The sequence below is a fragment of the Pelophylax lessonae genome (assembly GCF_965119305.1).
Source record: "Pelophylax lessonae genome assembly, chromosome: 8".
NCBI lineage: Eukaryota > Metazoa > Chordata > Amphibia > Anura > Ranidae > Pelophylax > Pelophylax lessonae.
The window spans coordinates 27,720,020-27,735,903 of record NC_138775.1 but is presented as its reverse complement, the minus strand read 5'-3'; the positions used below and the strand labels follow the sequence as shown (position 1 = coordinate 27,735,903).

Sequence of the window (15,884 nt, the reverse complement as noted above, 5' to 3'; positions counted from 1 at the left end):
GCAACTGTGACAGCAATCCCGGCATTCAAGGAATGGAACCGTTCTTTGAAATTGTTAAAAATCGATGGGTTTAGTTCTGCTTTATGATTTACTGCTGGGGGTCTGGGCTTCAGCAAAATGGCATCCTCAGGCAAGAAGAAACAGGAACAATGCTTACGGCTCACACTCATTTTAGTAGCATAATTATTAATATAGAATGCTGCAAAAGAAAATACATTTTTATCAAGTTCTGCTTTGGGATGTTAAATGCTTGGGAGTTCAACATTCAGCATTAAAGTAAACCCCCCTCCATTGCGGGGGTTACGTTCCGGACCCAGCTGCGAAAAGTGAAAATCCGCAAAATAGAAAAACCCTATTAAAATGCATTGTAGGCATGTTTTTTTACTGTCACTGTACGTGTAAAAGCATTTTAAGGTCTTTAAACACACTTTTAAAACAATAGAAACTCATTTAAACACATAAAAGATACTGAGAGACAGAGCAAGAGCTATGGAAAACACAAACATTTCATTTTTAATGATTTATATAGTAAAATAACATTACAAAAATAGACGCAATATACCGGGACCGCAAAAACTGAACCGCGATGAAGTGGGGGTTTACTGTAAATACAGGCAAAAAGATAAAAAACAATCCAAACTCAGGTTGGATGCTACATAACATTGGGGGTTTGGGACCCCCAGGAGTTCAAAAGGTAAACCGAAGAGGTGTGCAGAAACTAAAAGGTGCCTCTACATAATGCAGAGGCTGATTTATCATCTCTAAAATAGAACACATTTGCATTAAAGGGATTGATTTACTAAAACTGGTGTGCACAAAATCTAATGCAGCTCTGCATAGAAACCAATCAGCATCCAGATTTTCTTTTTTTTTGCCAAAGCGTAACTGAACAAGCTGAAGTTAAAAGCTGATTGGCTACTAAGCACAGCTGCACCAGATTTTGCACTCTCCAGTTTTAGTAAATCAACTCCAAAGTGTAGCCAAAACCATATTGTCTTGGGTGTAGTGGCTGTATTAGTTTTCTTTTTCAGTCTCCCCACCCCTTTATTTTAAAATGGTGATCCTGCCAGTAACACACTTCCTGTTCTAGCTACCACCCTCACCCTCACTGCACTGTATGGTGGAGCTGTGTTGTCACCCCAAGCTGCACTCCTTTCCTTAGGGCTCTTTCACACGGGCGGTCCGATCAGATCCGCCTGTCAGTTTTTTAGGCGGATCTCATCGGATCCTCCATGCAGCTCTATGGGGCAGCGGATGTCAGTGGAGACACCTCCGCTGACCCCCCGCTGCCATCCGTATCCGATCCTGTCAGTGAAATCTTGACGGATGGAAACCCTATTTTTCCATCCGTTCAGGTATCGGATCGGATGAGAGTGGACAGGCGGTCCGCTCTCATCCGATCCCCCCATAGAGAGCAGCGGGGGCTGTGACACCTCCCTCTCCGCATTGCAAGCGGAGGTGGAGCTGTCATCCGCCGGCTCAGCGGGGATCGCTTAGAAAGTGGAGGATCCCAAATCCCGCAAGAAGATTCTCCTTCCATGAGAATAGGATCTTGGGCTTTACCAAGAACCCTCTGTGAGGTCCACTGATGTCAGCGTGAGGAAGGTCTTTTCTCCTGCAATAAACCCAGGAGTAAGGCAAGTATTTTCTTCCACTGTTTTTTTTATTTCCAGAATGCAGTGTTTTGTCAACAGCCACATCTGTAGACCTAGCACTTTCGTTTAATGGCTCATACACACTATAAAAAAAAAAAAATCGGGCAAACATTTTTGTCCAAAGAATTTTCCTATAGTGTGTACACAATTTTCGTACGAAAATTCTTGAAGGGACAAACTCCAAAATTTTCCTCGTACAGGAAAAAAACAAACGCTTTTGGTTTAATGTGTACCATTTTCATACAATTTTTGTACAAGAAAAAAAAAAAAAAAAAAAATCAGAAAAGACTGCGCATGATCAGAAACAAAAAAAAAAAAAAAGGCCTTTGTCGTACGAGAATTTTTGTACGAATTTTCGTTCATCGGTTCAGATTTGCTGTGAAACAACGAGGAAGATCGGATGATCGTGTGTGTACCCCACTTAAGTCCCAGTTCACACATATGCGATGCAGGAACCCTGCGAATCCACTGCCGTTTCCGGCATCGCACTTAACTCACAGACTGCCATATGCGAATCGCTGGGGGTGTCAATACATAGTTAAGGACACCCCCAGATCAGTTCTCATATCGCAGTGCAAACTGTCAGTTATGACATCAATCAGATCACATAGGTGTGAACACCCATGCGATCCAATTCTGGTGCGGATTCTGTGCGAGTGTGGTCCGAAATGCGATGCAAATTCAGCCATACAATCTGTATGGCTGAATTTGCATCGCACAGACATCAAATGTGATTTGCACAGCAGTGTGCTGCGAATCACATGCAATGTCTGTCATTGCATATGTTAGAACCAGCTCTCTAGCCTGTTTTAAAATGTGTCCTTCTTAAAGTAGGTTGTAAAGGTACATTTTATTTTTAAACAGTAACTAACATCTGTATACTTAATTGCACAGAGCAGGCCTGTACCTCCTCTACTCGGGTCCTGGGTTCCCCTGTTGAAGTCACGTGCCGTGACGTAACGCATAGGGCATTGCCAGACCAGAAGTGATTTTGGAAGCCTGTATACTACCTTGCATCTGCATATACTAAGCGTTTTTCATCAAACTGAGTGTAAGAGTTACTATTTTTTTTTTTTTAAATTGTAATTTTAAATTACTAGACCATGGGAGGTCACTTTCACTTTGTTTTACTTAAATATATGAATGCTGTGTGGTAGACGGAAGCCTTAAAAAAGGACCATACCAAGGGAATATCCCAAAACATCCAAAACGCATTAGAAAGACCAGAAACCAGGCCAGGACTGGTGAAACATCTCCTCAAAGCATGAATAGGGTTTGTGGAACATCACCCTGAGATTCTTCTTCATCAAAAAGTGCATTTGATTACTAAGGCCCCTTTCACACTTGTGCGACTTGTCCTGCGACTTGGGACTGCAAAATCCCATGACAAGTTGTACTCCATGATTTCCAATGAAAACCGTTCATATCAGTGCGACTTCAAAGTAGTCCCTGCACTACTTTGGTCCGACTTTAATGCATTTTGAGGTCCATAGGCATTGCTTCAAGTGCAGTCAAAAATCACATGACTTTTAGGTCGCACAAGTGTGAAAGGGCTTAAGGTAAGAGTTCTGTGAGCACAGAGGTGTCACCAGGAGGGAAAATACACCATAAAGTTTGTATATGTTTACTTGATAAGCACTGTATTTGGGAAAAAGTGATCATTCGGACGATCACTGCTGGAATATGAACGGTCACATATTTTGAGAGATATTCACTTGCACTTGTAGATGGACTGCACTATAGATATGCACTTTATATATCACAGTGCATGGAATTGTATATAATTTTATGATACACATTACAGAGTTTGCGCTACATCATTTTTTTACTATTACATAAAGTTTATACAGCACATTCAGCAGCCTCACATCCTAGTGAGGGACATAGTTCCTTGGGGCCAAGCTGACCCAAACTATGTAAAGTAGATCAAAAGATGGAATTTGTAATTTAGTAGCAGTTACAGAAACACACTGCTCAGGACTAATGTGGTCAGAAATCAATGAATCCACCAGTGTTTTGTTAGAATATTTTAGCACACTAATATGTTAAAAATCTTAATCCTAGGAAACATTTTATACAGGTTTATGGACATTGTACCTGTCCGCTGCTCCGACATTGGTGCTGTGGCCAGTGGCACAGATTTGAGGTCAAATGGCTTCTCTGAAGGATCCAGGGTGTATTGCTGCAATGCCCGTTCCAGCCCAGGGATGGACACCGTTAACCCTGAAAATAAAGCATTGCTATATTACTCCGGTTATGACGTAGTTTTGAAAAGAATTGCTCCTGCGCTTGAGGGGTTGTTCATGAGACACGCTGGACACGACCTTAGCTGGTATTGTCGTCGTCCTGCTGTGCTGCCACTCATGGATGGGGAAACCACAAAGAGAACTGGAAAGAAAAAATAGAGGGCGCACCAACCTAGTGCATAACCTAAAAACAGTTTATTGTTAAAAATGTGTACATCATACTCAAAAAAATAGATGGCACATAGGCACAAATTGAGATAGTAAGTCCACAAAGGAGGTCCACTGGGCGTAGTACACAGATACAGACCGCGTTGAGATGTGGAACCTCTAAGTGCCGCTTACGCGTTTCAGGGGCTCAGAGGGTACGGCCCTGAAACGCGTAAGCAGCACTTAGAGGTTCCACAGCTCAACACGGTCTATACCAATGTACTATGCCCAGTGGACCTCCTTGGTGGACTTACTATCTCAATTTGTGCCCATGTTCCATCTATTTTTGTGAGTACGATGTACACGTTTTTTAAAGGTAATGCGCTAGGTTGGTGCTCCCTCTGTATTTTTTCTTTCCAGTATGACGTAGTTTTGTTTGATTTAAACTCTATGGCAGACAGATAAGGAAAGCTAGCAGGCTCATTTACATACATACCATTTAGGATATAGCTAGAGTTGAGGGCTTTCTGTCTTTGTTCCAGGATGTTCAGATAGAATGTTGCTCTGTCCCTCACTTCATTGTCATCATCCATCATACATCTGTACAAGGGCAAAGAGACTTCTAATTAGAGCGGAACTTCACCCAAAAGGGGAATTTCTTCTGGTCTTCCTCCCCCTCCTCTCTTAGTTTTGGAACATTATTATTTTTTATTTTTTTTGGGGTCGGCAGCAGGTACCTGGTTTTGACAGGTACCCGCTCCCACTACCAGTCGAATGTCACGGCAATCCGTGCAGAGGTTCAACCCCCCCCCCCCCCTTCTCCCACAGCCCTCTGGGACACATAACAGGTTCCGGAAAGCTGCTAGACCATTCATATAGTGCAGCACAGCTTGCGCATAGCAGGAAGCCGGCTGTGAAGTTGCAAGCAGTCACAGCTGGCTTCCCAAAATGCACATGCAGGCCTCTGGGCCTGAACACTGCCAATGCCATATGAATGTCCGTGGTTTTGGTACAGGATTTCCAAGATGTCATGTACAACAAGCCATGCTTCTGCCAAATCCTGGTTCTTTTGGTGAGCTTTTTTTTTCCCCCAGAGTACAGTATAATGAGCTTAATCCTTGCAGCCAGGGCTGCTATTAGAAATCATGGGGCCCAAAATAGCCTACCTGACAGGGCCCCCTCTCTAAAGAGCGATCAAAATGCTTTTTTTTTTTTTTTTTCTTTATTATTTTTTTAGAATTTTACTTTCTCCATTATATTTCTTACAATTTTTTACCTGCCGTTTTGGGGAGTCTTTGGTGAAATATGGGGGGTCTAAATAGACCCTTGATGTTTTACATTTAAAAACAGAGAAAGGGAGTGAGGACATAGACTCCCCAATCCCTTTCTCTGTGGCCTCAGCTGCACTGGACTGTGAATAAATGGGAAGTGCTCTGTGCTGAGCGGCTTCCTGTTCATTCACATACTGAAGCATAGAAAACACAGTCTACTATGCTTCAGTGATGAATGGACACAGGAGGGATTGGTACCGATCGCTCACTGTGTTCATTCAAGAAAGGAAGGGGGCCAGTAAATATGACACAGTAGGGCCAGACAGCAGGTGTTATGAGTGCAGATCCTAGAACTGATCTCCATGCAGGCGGAGGAAGAAAGAAGTAGAAGCTGCCAGTGCTGTGAGGGCATCCACAAGAGTCACAAGTGTCAGCAATACAGCCAGCTCTCCTGCACTGGGCTCAGTCCCCATCAGTTTAAAAGTGGGGCCCGGTACATAAGGCTCAGCTGTACTGCCTTATCAGCGGCCCTGACGCTGCTAGCACCTCCTCCTCTGACAACTTTCACTTAGATAGGGGTTTAATCATCGAGGTGTGCTGATCAGGTGTTAAACTTTGGGCAATATAGTGTACTTTCTATCCTTTTCAGTCCCAATAGCACAGATGCCTGTTAGCTTCAGGACGGGAAGGTTTTACCCCCTTAATGACCAGGCCATTTTTTGTGATACAGCACTGCATTTTAACTGACAATTGCGCGGTCGTGCAATGTTGTAACCAAATAAAATGAATTTCCTTTTTTTCCCACAAATAGAGATTTCTTTTGGTGGGATTTGATCACCTGTGTGATTTTTATTTTTTGTGCTATAAACAAAAAAACAGAGACGATTCTGAAATTAAAAAAAAAAAAAAATCAAATTTTTTCATAATTTTTAGGCCAATATGTATTCTGCCACATATTTTTGGTAAAAAAAAAAAAAAAAATCCCAATAAGTGTATATTGATTGGTTTTCACAAAAGGTATCACATTTACAAACTAGGATAGATTTATGGCATTTTTATTTTCATTATTTTTTTTTACTAGTAATGGCGGCGATCAGCAATTTTTAGCGGGACTGCGACATTGCAGCGGACAGACCAGACACCTGACACTTTTGAAGGGAACAGTGACATTACTACAGTAATCAGTGCTAAAAATATGCACCGATACTGTACTAATGATACTGGCAAGGAAGGGGTTAACACCAGGGGCAATCAAAGGGTTAAGTGTGGATGCTAACTGTGCGCGGGATGAACTCACTAGATGAGTTCATCCCCCACTAGATGAACATAGAGATCTGTGTTCCCGAATAGCAGGAACACAGGATCCCTAAGTTCATCTGTGACAGAACTGAGGTCTGCCTGGTTTACATAGGCAGACCGCCGTTCTGTTCCTATGAGGAGAGATCGCGAGTGGCCGCCGGACATCGCGTCCGCCGGACCTGCTGATTGGTTCCCCCTCTGGCAAATCGTTACGCGCCCCCCACTGGCTACTACACGAAACGACGTACAGGTACGTCGTTTCGCGTAATAGAGCAGACCTGCTGTAGTATATGTGGCGGCGGCTGGTGAGCAAGTAGTTAACCAACCTCAGTGGAGTCAGACATGATGCAGGATGGCTAAATCTTTCAGAGAAATCTGTTCACCTACCTTCTTAATAGTACCAAGATGCTGGGCAGCACATCTTCATTTTGAGCACCAAATTTGGCTAGGGCACTGACAGCACCTATTGGATAAAATTAGAATGTCAACAATAATTCCAGAGAACAATCAGAGTGATTAGCAGAAATATCCGAGTTACGGCTCACCTGCTCGAACCTCCTCATTCTCCAGGATGACCCGATTGTAGATGAACCGGATATACTTAGAAGGGCTGGCGGTCCTTGGTCCCTCCTGTCCCAGCAGGTGAAGGATGCGGGTGGCCAGGACAGTGAACTCACAATCCTCTATGAACTCACAGAGATGTGACAGCCCCGTCTCTTTGCTCTCAGGATTCTCCTCAATGATGCTGATGATACAATCTACTATGGCCCGTTTGTATTCAAACCCACCCTGTCAATACATTGAATATGTCATTACAGAATAAAAAGGGCATTCCTTTAGGCGACATAACTATTAATGGTTACTGACCCCTTACTTCCTGGGTGGTCAGTAGGACAGAAAAAAAAAAACACAACACATTAAAACCTACCCATTAGGGATTCCTCACAGAAGTGGAAAACCCCTCAAACAATTTTAAGCAATTGAATAAAGCATAAATAGCAGTTGAATAGTGGAAATAAACAATTGCAGAACCCAATAAATCTTTTAGATTCTGCAGCGCTGGTCCTCATTAAAGGAGCCTATACCCCATTATCTTCTATGTGTGGGTTAAAAACTTTTTGAGTCCACAACAAAATTGGGTATCCCCGCACTCTGTTATTGTACTTTGCGGTCACAAGTGTACCGAATGGCTTCAGCCTAGTCTCCACCCTTGGATGAACACCGCTCAAATGCATTTTACCCTGACACCTTAAGGCCCCTTTCACACAGGCGGACAGTTCAGATCCACATGTCAGTTTTTTTTGACGGATCTGAACGGTCACCCCATGCATCTCTATGGGGCATCAGATGTCAGCGGAGACATGTCCGCTGACATCCGATCCGTCGAATCTGGACGGATGGAAACCCTATTATTCATCCATCCAGCGGATCGGATTGGATGAGAACGGACAGATGGTCCGTTCCTATCCGATTCCCGCATAGAGATGCATGGGGACCTAACAGCTGTGTCTCCGCACACAGCGCGGAGACACAGCTGTCATCCTCCTGCTCCGCGGGGGATCGACGGATCAATCCCCCGCTGAGAAAAACAGAGTCCGCCTGGCGGACTCCGTGTGTGAAAGGGCCCTAATAAATAAGGACACTACGATAAAGTCTTCAACAGGCTCCTATGGGTGAAGACTAGGCTGAAGCCATTTGACACACTTGTGACCGCGGAGTACATTAACAGAGTGTGGGGATGCGCCATTTTGCTGTGAATGGATTACGGAGCTCGAGGAGCCTTATAAGCTAAAACCAGCACCTGGTAGCAGTTACTGAACCAGCCAGAGGAACATACTGAGGTATCCAAGCAGTTCTTTTCTTTTTTGAAAAGGTTTTGGCTGGATACATCACTGTTCACCACATGGACACAATTCTGCAATCAATGACCTGCTGGTTATCACGTTTCAATAAACGTACCTCTTCACGAAGCATCGTGAACAAGAAGTTCATCATGACGGCATGTTTGCGAGGATACTTGTGACACAGAGCGCTGATCGCCTGTACAACAACCACCTAGAGGAAAGAAATGTCCAAAAATGAAAAACTCACCATTAGATCAAATATCCAATTCATGAAAAGTACTTTAAAGACAGGGCATGACAAATTTGCTTAAATCTAGGAGCCAGTATTTTTTTTTTTTTTGCAACATTTAATTTTCAGGACAAGATTTAGGGGCCCACCCTCTTCCTCTACAGTCTAAGAGGAAGAAACAGTGGGTAGGCCTCAATCAAAAGCTTGTTCTGAAAATGTAACTGTAAATACAATTAAAAGAAAAATATCAAGGTCAGTACTCTACTAATCTATATGTAGTACCCTCCTAGTAGGTGCTAGTGAGAGAGTATAGTTTTTGGCTCTGTCTGCCTATCAGAGGAGCAGTAGGGAAATCTATATTGCTTTCTGCCTACCAGAGAGCAGGATCTGTGAGTTAGGTCTGCTCAGTGTGCAATTCATTGAGTCTAGAGAGTGTTTCACACTGGTCCAATAGGGAGGCATATTGGACAGTGGGAGGAAAGCTGACAAATGAGTACAGAGGCCTTGATACAGTCCTGGTGATTGGTAGAGACTGGCTGTCTCAGTGCATAATGGGACACTGTATAAAAGCCAGGAGCACATGTGCTGCGGGGGTCTTTGGCTGGTGAGCAGAATTCCGGAGGGAGGGTGGCAGCTACCTCTGTAGCAGTGGCACGTGGTCACAGGCAGTCGGCCTGGGGAACAGAGGAAAGGAACTGAACCCAGAGGTCCAAGAGAACTGACTGGAGGGGTAGAGACACTGGAGACCCTCGAAAAACAGTATCGTGAGTACAGGGGATCCTGTCTAGGGGCTTGACCTGAGGGGGGCCACCCCAGTGTAGGATAGTCAGAGGACGGGTGTCAGTCTGTGGAGTGAAAGGGGATATTAGGCAGGTATCCCGAGGATAATCTACCTAACAAAGTCGTCTGAACAGAGACTCGCTCTAAATTCATCTAGTGGCAAGGTGAATCTGCAGCCTGGCTGCATCTCCAGATAGGGGACCTCATCCATTGTGAATAGTTCAATTTGGAGTATCCCACTATTCCCTTCTCCCATCCCTAATTAAAATAAAACACCAAAAACAACCACATACCCCTGGACTGATCATTGACTGAGCCAAAGAAGTAAAGTGTTAATCTGTGAATGCCAATGTAGCTAACGGTAACCCAGGGGGACCCGAAGGTGTGTTATCCAACAGTCCTCAAGGGGACAGTGCTACATATATTACATGCAATTTCCTAACGCTCACTTATTAGATTAGCCTGACCTATAATTGGATTATTGGTCAACATACAATGTGTGTATAAGAAGTGTAGAAAAGTGTTCAAAAAAAAGGATTTAATTTGCATAGCAATGTGCTAAAATAAAGCAAGGCTGTTGTCTTGGGTAATGCTGTTCTTAGGTTCAACACCTCATTTGGTCAGACCCTCTAAGCCAAGATCACCTTTAAGCAACAGGCAATTGTGGTAAATGCTGAAATCAAAGCCTAAACAGTATTGATTACATTAACACTCCAAACCTTAAACTCGTCTGAGATTTCTGACATGAAGGATGAGATCTGTTTCATGAGCCGGTCAATACTGCTCTCGCTTCCTGTCTTCAGCAATGTAGTAATGGCCAAGGTAGCGATACTGCGATTCGAATCAGTTACCAGATTTTCCAGGTCCAAGTTGCAGGCCGTTACAGCTGATGGGTGTTTCATGGCCACCTACCGAATTCGACAGAACAAAGATATTAGGATACAATGGATGGATGGTCTTCAAGGGTCAAATTATATATTCAGCCCTGGTTCACATTGGTGCGATGCGGGAAACGCGCAAGATTTGCTGCATTTCGGTGACGTCGGAGTCCCAGAATGCCCTGCTTGTCACTTCCGGTGCAGGCGCGGCATCCCAGAAGCTGTTTAGCAGGGAATACCGCACCTGCACCTGAGGTGACGAGCGGGGCCGGTGCAGACGCATTGACTCCTGGGAGCGATGACGTTCAGCACCCAGGAGTCATCGCAAGCCGGAAGAGATGGCGTGGGCCGCAGCCGCAGAGGGAGGAAGTGGAAGGCAGGGGAGTATATTTTCTTCAACAAGGTAAGTGACCAAAAAAAAAGGAGCATCGAGAGCATTCATTTCTTTTTCAGGTGGCCCTTAGCAAGCAGATGGCCCAAAATAGATTTTTTCGATTTTGAGGCAGGAACTCCGCTTTAAATCATACCGCACAGACGTAGCATGTAATGTGCACAGGAATGAAGTGCAATTCCTGTGTAAATAACATGCTAGGTTTTCCACACACCAATGTGAACCTAGGCTGAAGAGAGATGACAGATCTCTTTATTCTGATTCAGCCCCACATATTTTCATGAAAGTAAAATAATATTGCAACAAATCTGGTCTTTGGAGCAGATTACCTTGTTGAGGGTCCTGACAGCAGCATAGCGAAGGGCAGCTTTGGGAGAACTGCAGAAGAGCTGTAACACTAACAAGGGAAAAATAAGGAAAGCAGATATTTAGATGAAATGAAGCAACCAGCGACATCGGTAAGGTAATGTACCAATAACAACCCTAACTGATAAAATGGCAGCCTCCAAGCCATTTACTCCGATATCAGAGCCCTCCGATTCTTCCTGTACTGAAACTGTACTGTCTGTCCTCATGTTGTAAAGCACTGTGCAAACTGTTGGCATTCTATTAAATCCTGTACAATAAGTATTATTTATAGAATATCCTCTACACAGAGCTTGGCATGCTGTGTACTGTAACTAGACAAAGCATCAATGGTTCCCAGAAATACTCAGCTGTGTGCAAATGTGCTGATTTGTGCTCAAGTCTTAGACTGCATGTTGCTCATCGAGCCCCTGATGGCAATAACATGTACTGAAAATTACTGTGGTGGCTTTGCCTCCCTTGGGGTACCTTCATTAATAGTTCAGCCAAAGGCCTCACCATCTGATCGAACCAGAGCTAAGTCCTGCCCCCTACCACACTGGATTGTCCCAGTATTGAGCAAAAGTTAAGGACTTAAAAAGGGGGGGGGGGGGTCATCTGGAATTAACCACTTAAGCCCCGGAAGATTTTACCCCCTTCCTGACCAGGGCCTATTTTGCGATTCGGCACTGCGTGACTTTAACGTACAATTGCGCGGTCGTGCGACGCTGTACCCAAACGAATTTGATGTCCCCACAAACAGAGCTTTCTTTTGGTGGTATTTGATCACCTGTGCGATTTTTTGATCATGCGCTATAAGCAAAAAAAAGAGCGTCAATTTTGCAAAAACAATATTTTTCACATTTTTTTTATATAAAATTCCCCCCAAAAAAAAAGTAAAAATCAAATTTTTTTAACATTTTCGGCCAATTTGTTTTATGCTACATATGTTTGGTAACAAAAATCGCAAAAAGCGTATTTTGATTGGTTTGCGCAAAAGTTATTGCGTTTACTTAACAAAGGGAAAGATTTGTCATTTTTGTTTTTTTTTAACACGTAATGGCGGCGATCTGCGATTTTTTTTGCGGTACTGCGACATTGCGGCGGACAGATCGGACCCTTGACTGACATTTTTTACACTTTTGGGGTTACCAGTGACATTTCTACAGTAATCAGTGCTATAAATATGCACTGTTACTGTAAAATTACACTGGCTGTGAAGGGGTTAACTTTGAGAGGGAGGGGCTATGTGTGTCCCTAGGGGCGTGATCCTAACTGTGATTGGCTGTGGCTTGAGATGTATGAACAGTGATCAACGGTTCTACATAGTAGAACCGTATGATCACCATTCATACACCGGGGAGAATGAATGGCGGCTTGTTTACATTAGCCGCCTGCCTTTCTCCCTCTCCACCAACGATCGCGAGTGACCGGCAGACGATCGTGTCCGCCGGTCACACGCGCAGGGGGGGGGGGGGGTCCGTGACCACTCGGGAGCGGGGGCGCGCGCTCGCTCCCTAGACCCTCACAGGCTAGCGACGTAGTACTACATCACTCTGCCTGTGAGGGGCTGACCGCCGCAGTAAATAGTCGTGCAGCGGTCGGCAAGTGGTTAAGGGACTCTCTGGGTAAACAGGAAACTTTCCCCACTGCACCTATAACTAAAAAAATGAAGGCTAAACTACTAGTCATGGTCTCAATTTTTTTTTTCTTTCAATGTTTCCAACAGTATTAAAATTTACAGGCAAATGGACTGGTTTCCTTGTTAAAGCCTAGTTCAAGCCAAAACCACCTCTATTTTGGATAGAAAGGGGAAGGGATACAAGTATGGTCAGGTTTTTTTGGTTTCATTGTCCCCTTTCACCTTTTCCCCCATATACAGAGCTTTAGAGGGACAGGAAAAGACGAGAATCCCCTCAAACTGGGGACAGACAGCAATACATTTTTTTTAGTACACTGACAGCTTCCATTCCCCACAGATGATTGTGATCCATTTAAAAATGTTCCCAATCATGTGATCACTATGGCAGTAATGACATAGTGATCACATGCATGCTGGAAGCTTTACTGACAATATATTCTTTAAATTGGTTGTAAACCTCAGACATGAAATATGAACAAAGCATATCCCTCTATAGCGTGTACTTGTCTCAATTCAGAGCACTAAGGGGGAAATTAACGAAGACTGGAGCACCCAGAATCTGGTGCAGCTGTGCATAGTAACCAATCAGCTTCTCATTTCAGCTTGTTCAATTTAGCTTGGACAATAAAACCTGGAAGCTGGTTGCTTTCTATGCATTGCTGCACCAGATATTGCACTCTCCAGTTTTAGTAAATAACCCCCCAAGTGTCATTTCTGTTTTAATTGGTTTGAGTAAAGGCCCGTACACACGTACCGATTGTCGGCCGAAACTGTTCGGCCGCCGAACGATCGACCGATTTTCGGCTTGTTAGTATGATGCTTCCGACAGCCGACAGCACACTTTCGGCCGAACAGAATCTGTCGTGCAAGCATTAAAATTTTTGTATGCCGACACCAGAACGGCCGATTGTTCGCCAGTCAGTACAGATTTCGGCCGACAGACAGCAGATTTGCAAGACTGGGCATGCTCAGAAAAGAAAAAAGACAAGGAAAGTTAACCATCACATGACATCACTTCTGCAGTCGGCTGTTGTTGGCCGACAAAATTCTTGTGCAGTCTTTTGCACTTTTCAACAGACACGACAGCCCTCGGACAAAAGACGGCCGATCGTTCGGCCAACGATCGGTACGTGTGTACGGGGCTTAAGGAATAAACATTACAAAGCAGAGCAACGAACAATCCTCGCTAAGCTCTGTACATTTGAAACCATAAATACATAAAAGAAAGAGAAAAGAGAGAAAAGTGATAAAAAAGAGAGGAGATAGAAGAGACATGGCAAAGAGATGCGACTGACCATGGTTCTCCCGTATAATCCTCCACTAAGAGGGAGAACAAATGATAAATAGCCACTCAACTTATTTCCATAATACCCTAAGGAATGAATAAAGACCATCATGGAGACAGCTTGTCGAGTCTGCCTGTGATATACACAGAAACTTTGAGATTTAACGCGTCAAAAATGCCTGACCTCTACAAAGAGATCTTTAGATTGATAAGACAGTTAACTTATATAATTCAAATGATCTCTCCATTGTCACACAACTTATGGTCATTTATACTCCCCATTACTGACAGACAATCTGTTGAACATAGGTAAGAAAGCATAACAAAAAAAAAAAAAAAAAGGAGGGTGGGTCACAGGACCGACGGTGAAAGTAAGAGAGAGAAAAGAATAAGTAAAGAAAAGAGAAAGAGAAGTCACTTCTGACAAGTTTTCCTGAGACCAAGAGAAAAAAAGGCGAGGAGGAGGGATCTCCAGCATGCAACCTGTGACTGACAGCTTCAGCTCTGTTCCTGTGTGCAAGGGTGTATGTCTCTTCCCTCCAATCAGCTCTGCAGTGTGTAATTTCAGCTCTTGGCCCCGTTTCCTGACAGCTCAGAAAAGCTTATTCAATTCTAGACTTTGAATGGATGTAGAGAAAAGAGGGTGGCAGATAAACAGGTACAACCGTTGTAGGGGGATTGGTTTCATCTCTGTGTATCCACAGGTCAGTCACTTCACTGGGGATATGTAAGGGTTTACAACCACTTTAAAGCAGAGTTCCAACCAAAAGCGGAACTTCTGCTCATTTGCTTCCTCCCCCTTCCGGTGCCACATTTGGCACCTTTCAGGGGGGGTACCCGTTTTTGACAGGTACCCTTCCCCACTTCCGGGAGATGGCGCCGCGGCGCTGCCCCTTAGAAGTTTGGCCCCCTTCCCCTCTCCCCCGCCGCTGAGCCAATTCAAATGCGTAGCGCGCTTTGCGCATGCGCATTAGGGAACCACCCGGGTTCCCTCACCGGGAATGGCGTCGGCAGCACCCGACAGCCGATGGAAACATCGGCTGCAGTGCTGACATCACTGGACTCCAGGACAGGTAAGTGTCCTAATATTAAAAGTCAGCAGCTACAGTATTTGCTGACTTTTAATTTTTGGAGGGGGGAGGCCGAAACACCGCTTTAAGTATGCCGATGAACACCGACACCTTCAGGCTGTAATGGGATCTGCAGTACCAATTAATAAATTGTGTAACTGTCAGATAAAATTACATTATAAAAAAAAACAAAACACACAATCATGCAAACAAAATCGCTGGACGCCTGTTGTCCAAAAGAACTTCTTTTGGGCGACAGGCATCCAACAAGTTTGTTTGGGCGATTTTGCCATGATTTGTTGGGCGACAATCGTGCCACGATTGGGGTGCCATTGAAACGTAACTGGATCGCAAGCGCTTTTTGGGGCAATTCGGGAATCGCGGGTAGAATCGCGGCAATTTCGCCCGCGATCCGGAACGCCTAGGTGGGAATGGAGCCTAACCCAACATTCTATCCGTATTAGAAGGTTTGTGATTTTGGTAAAACGTAGAACTTGCCAACAGAGGTCACTAACCAGACACGGCAGGTGCCAGCTCCTTAGCGGTGCAGGAGGGAAGGTTGACGATGGCAGAGGCAGCTTCATAAACGACCATTTCATGTTTGTTTCTCAGGCAGCTCTCAATGAAATCAAACAAAGGACTGTCCCGGCTGAAAGAGAAGATACCAACTCACTCACAAATCTTTCCCAAATAATGTCTAAACAATGCATGGCCAAGTCTCTTACTTTCCATCCTCCTCTTCTAACAGCTTGCTGGCCACCCGGATCATCATGCAGTAAGCAAAAGGCGACTTCAGCCCGTG

The 15,884-nt window shown here is 44.3% G+C and overlaps 1 protein-coding gene across 2 annotated transcripts in view; it reads right to left on the bottom strand.

The window, feature by feature from the left end:
• Positions 1–15,884, bottom strand: part of COPG1 (COPI coat complex subunit gamma 1) — a 49,588-nt gene that overhangs the window by 11,988 nt on the left and 21,716 nt on the right. For both annotated transcript variants that reach the window (XM_082265547.1, XM_082265546.1), the window contains exons 9-17: positions 15,808–15,884; positions 15,598–15,731; positions 11,070–11,137; positions 10,191–10,379; positions 8,578–8,673; positions 7,164–7,407; positions 7,006–7,081; positions 4,545–4,648; positions 3,753–3,878 (exon numbers count right to left, since the gene is read on the bottom strand). The exon at positions 15,808–15,884 is cut by the window's right edge and continues 81 nt beyond it. In XM_082265547.1, the coding sequence (XP_082121673.1) occupies positions 3,753–3,878; positions 4,545–4,648; positions 7,006–7,081; positions 7,164–7,407; positions 8,578–8,673; positions 10,191–10,379; positions 11,070–11,137; positions 15,598–15,731; positions 15,808–15,884 (1,114 nt within the window). The remainder of the gene's footprint in view (positions 1–3,752; positions 3,879–4,544; positions 4,649–7,005; positions 7,082–7,163; positions 7,408–8,577; positions 8,674–10,190; positions 10,380–11,069; positions 11,138–15,597; positions 15,732–15,807) is intronic.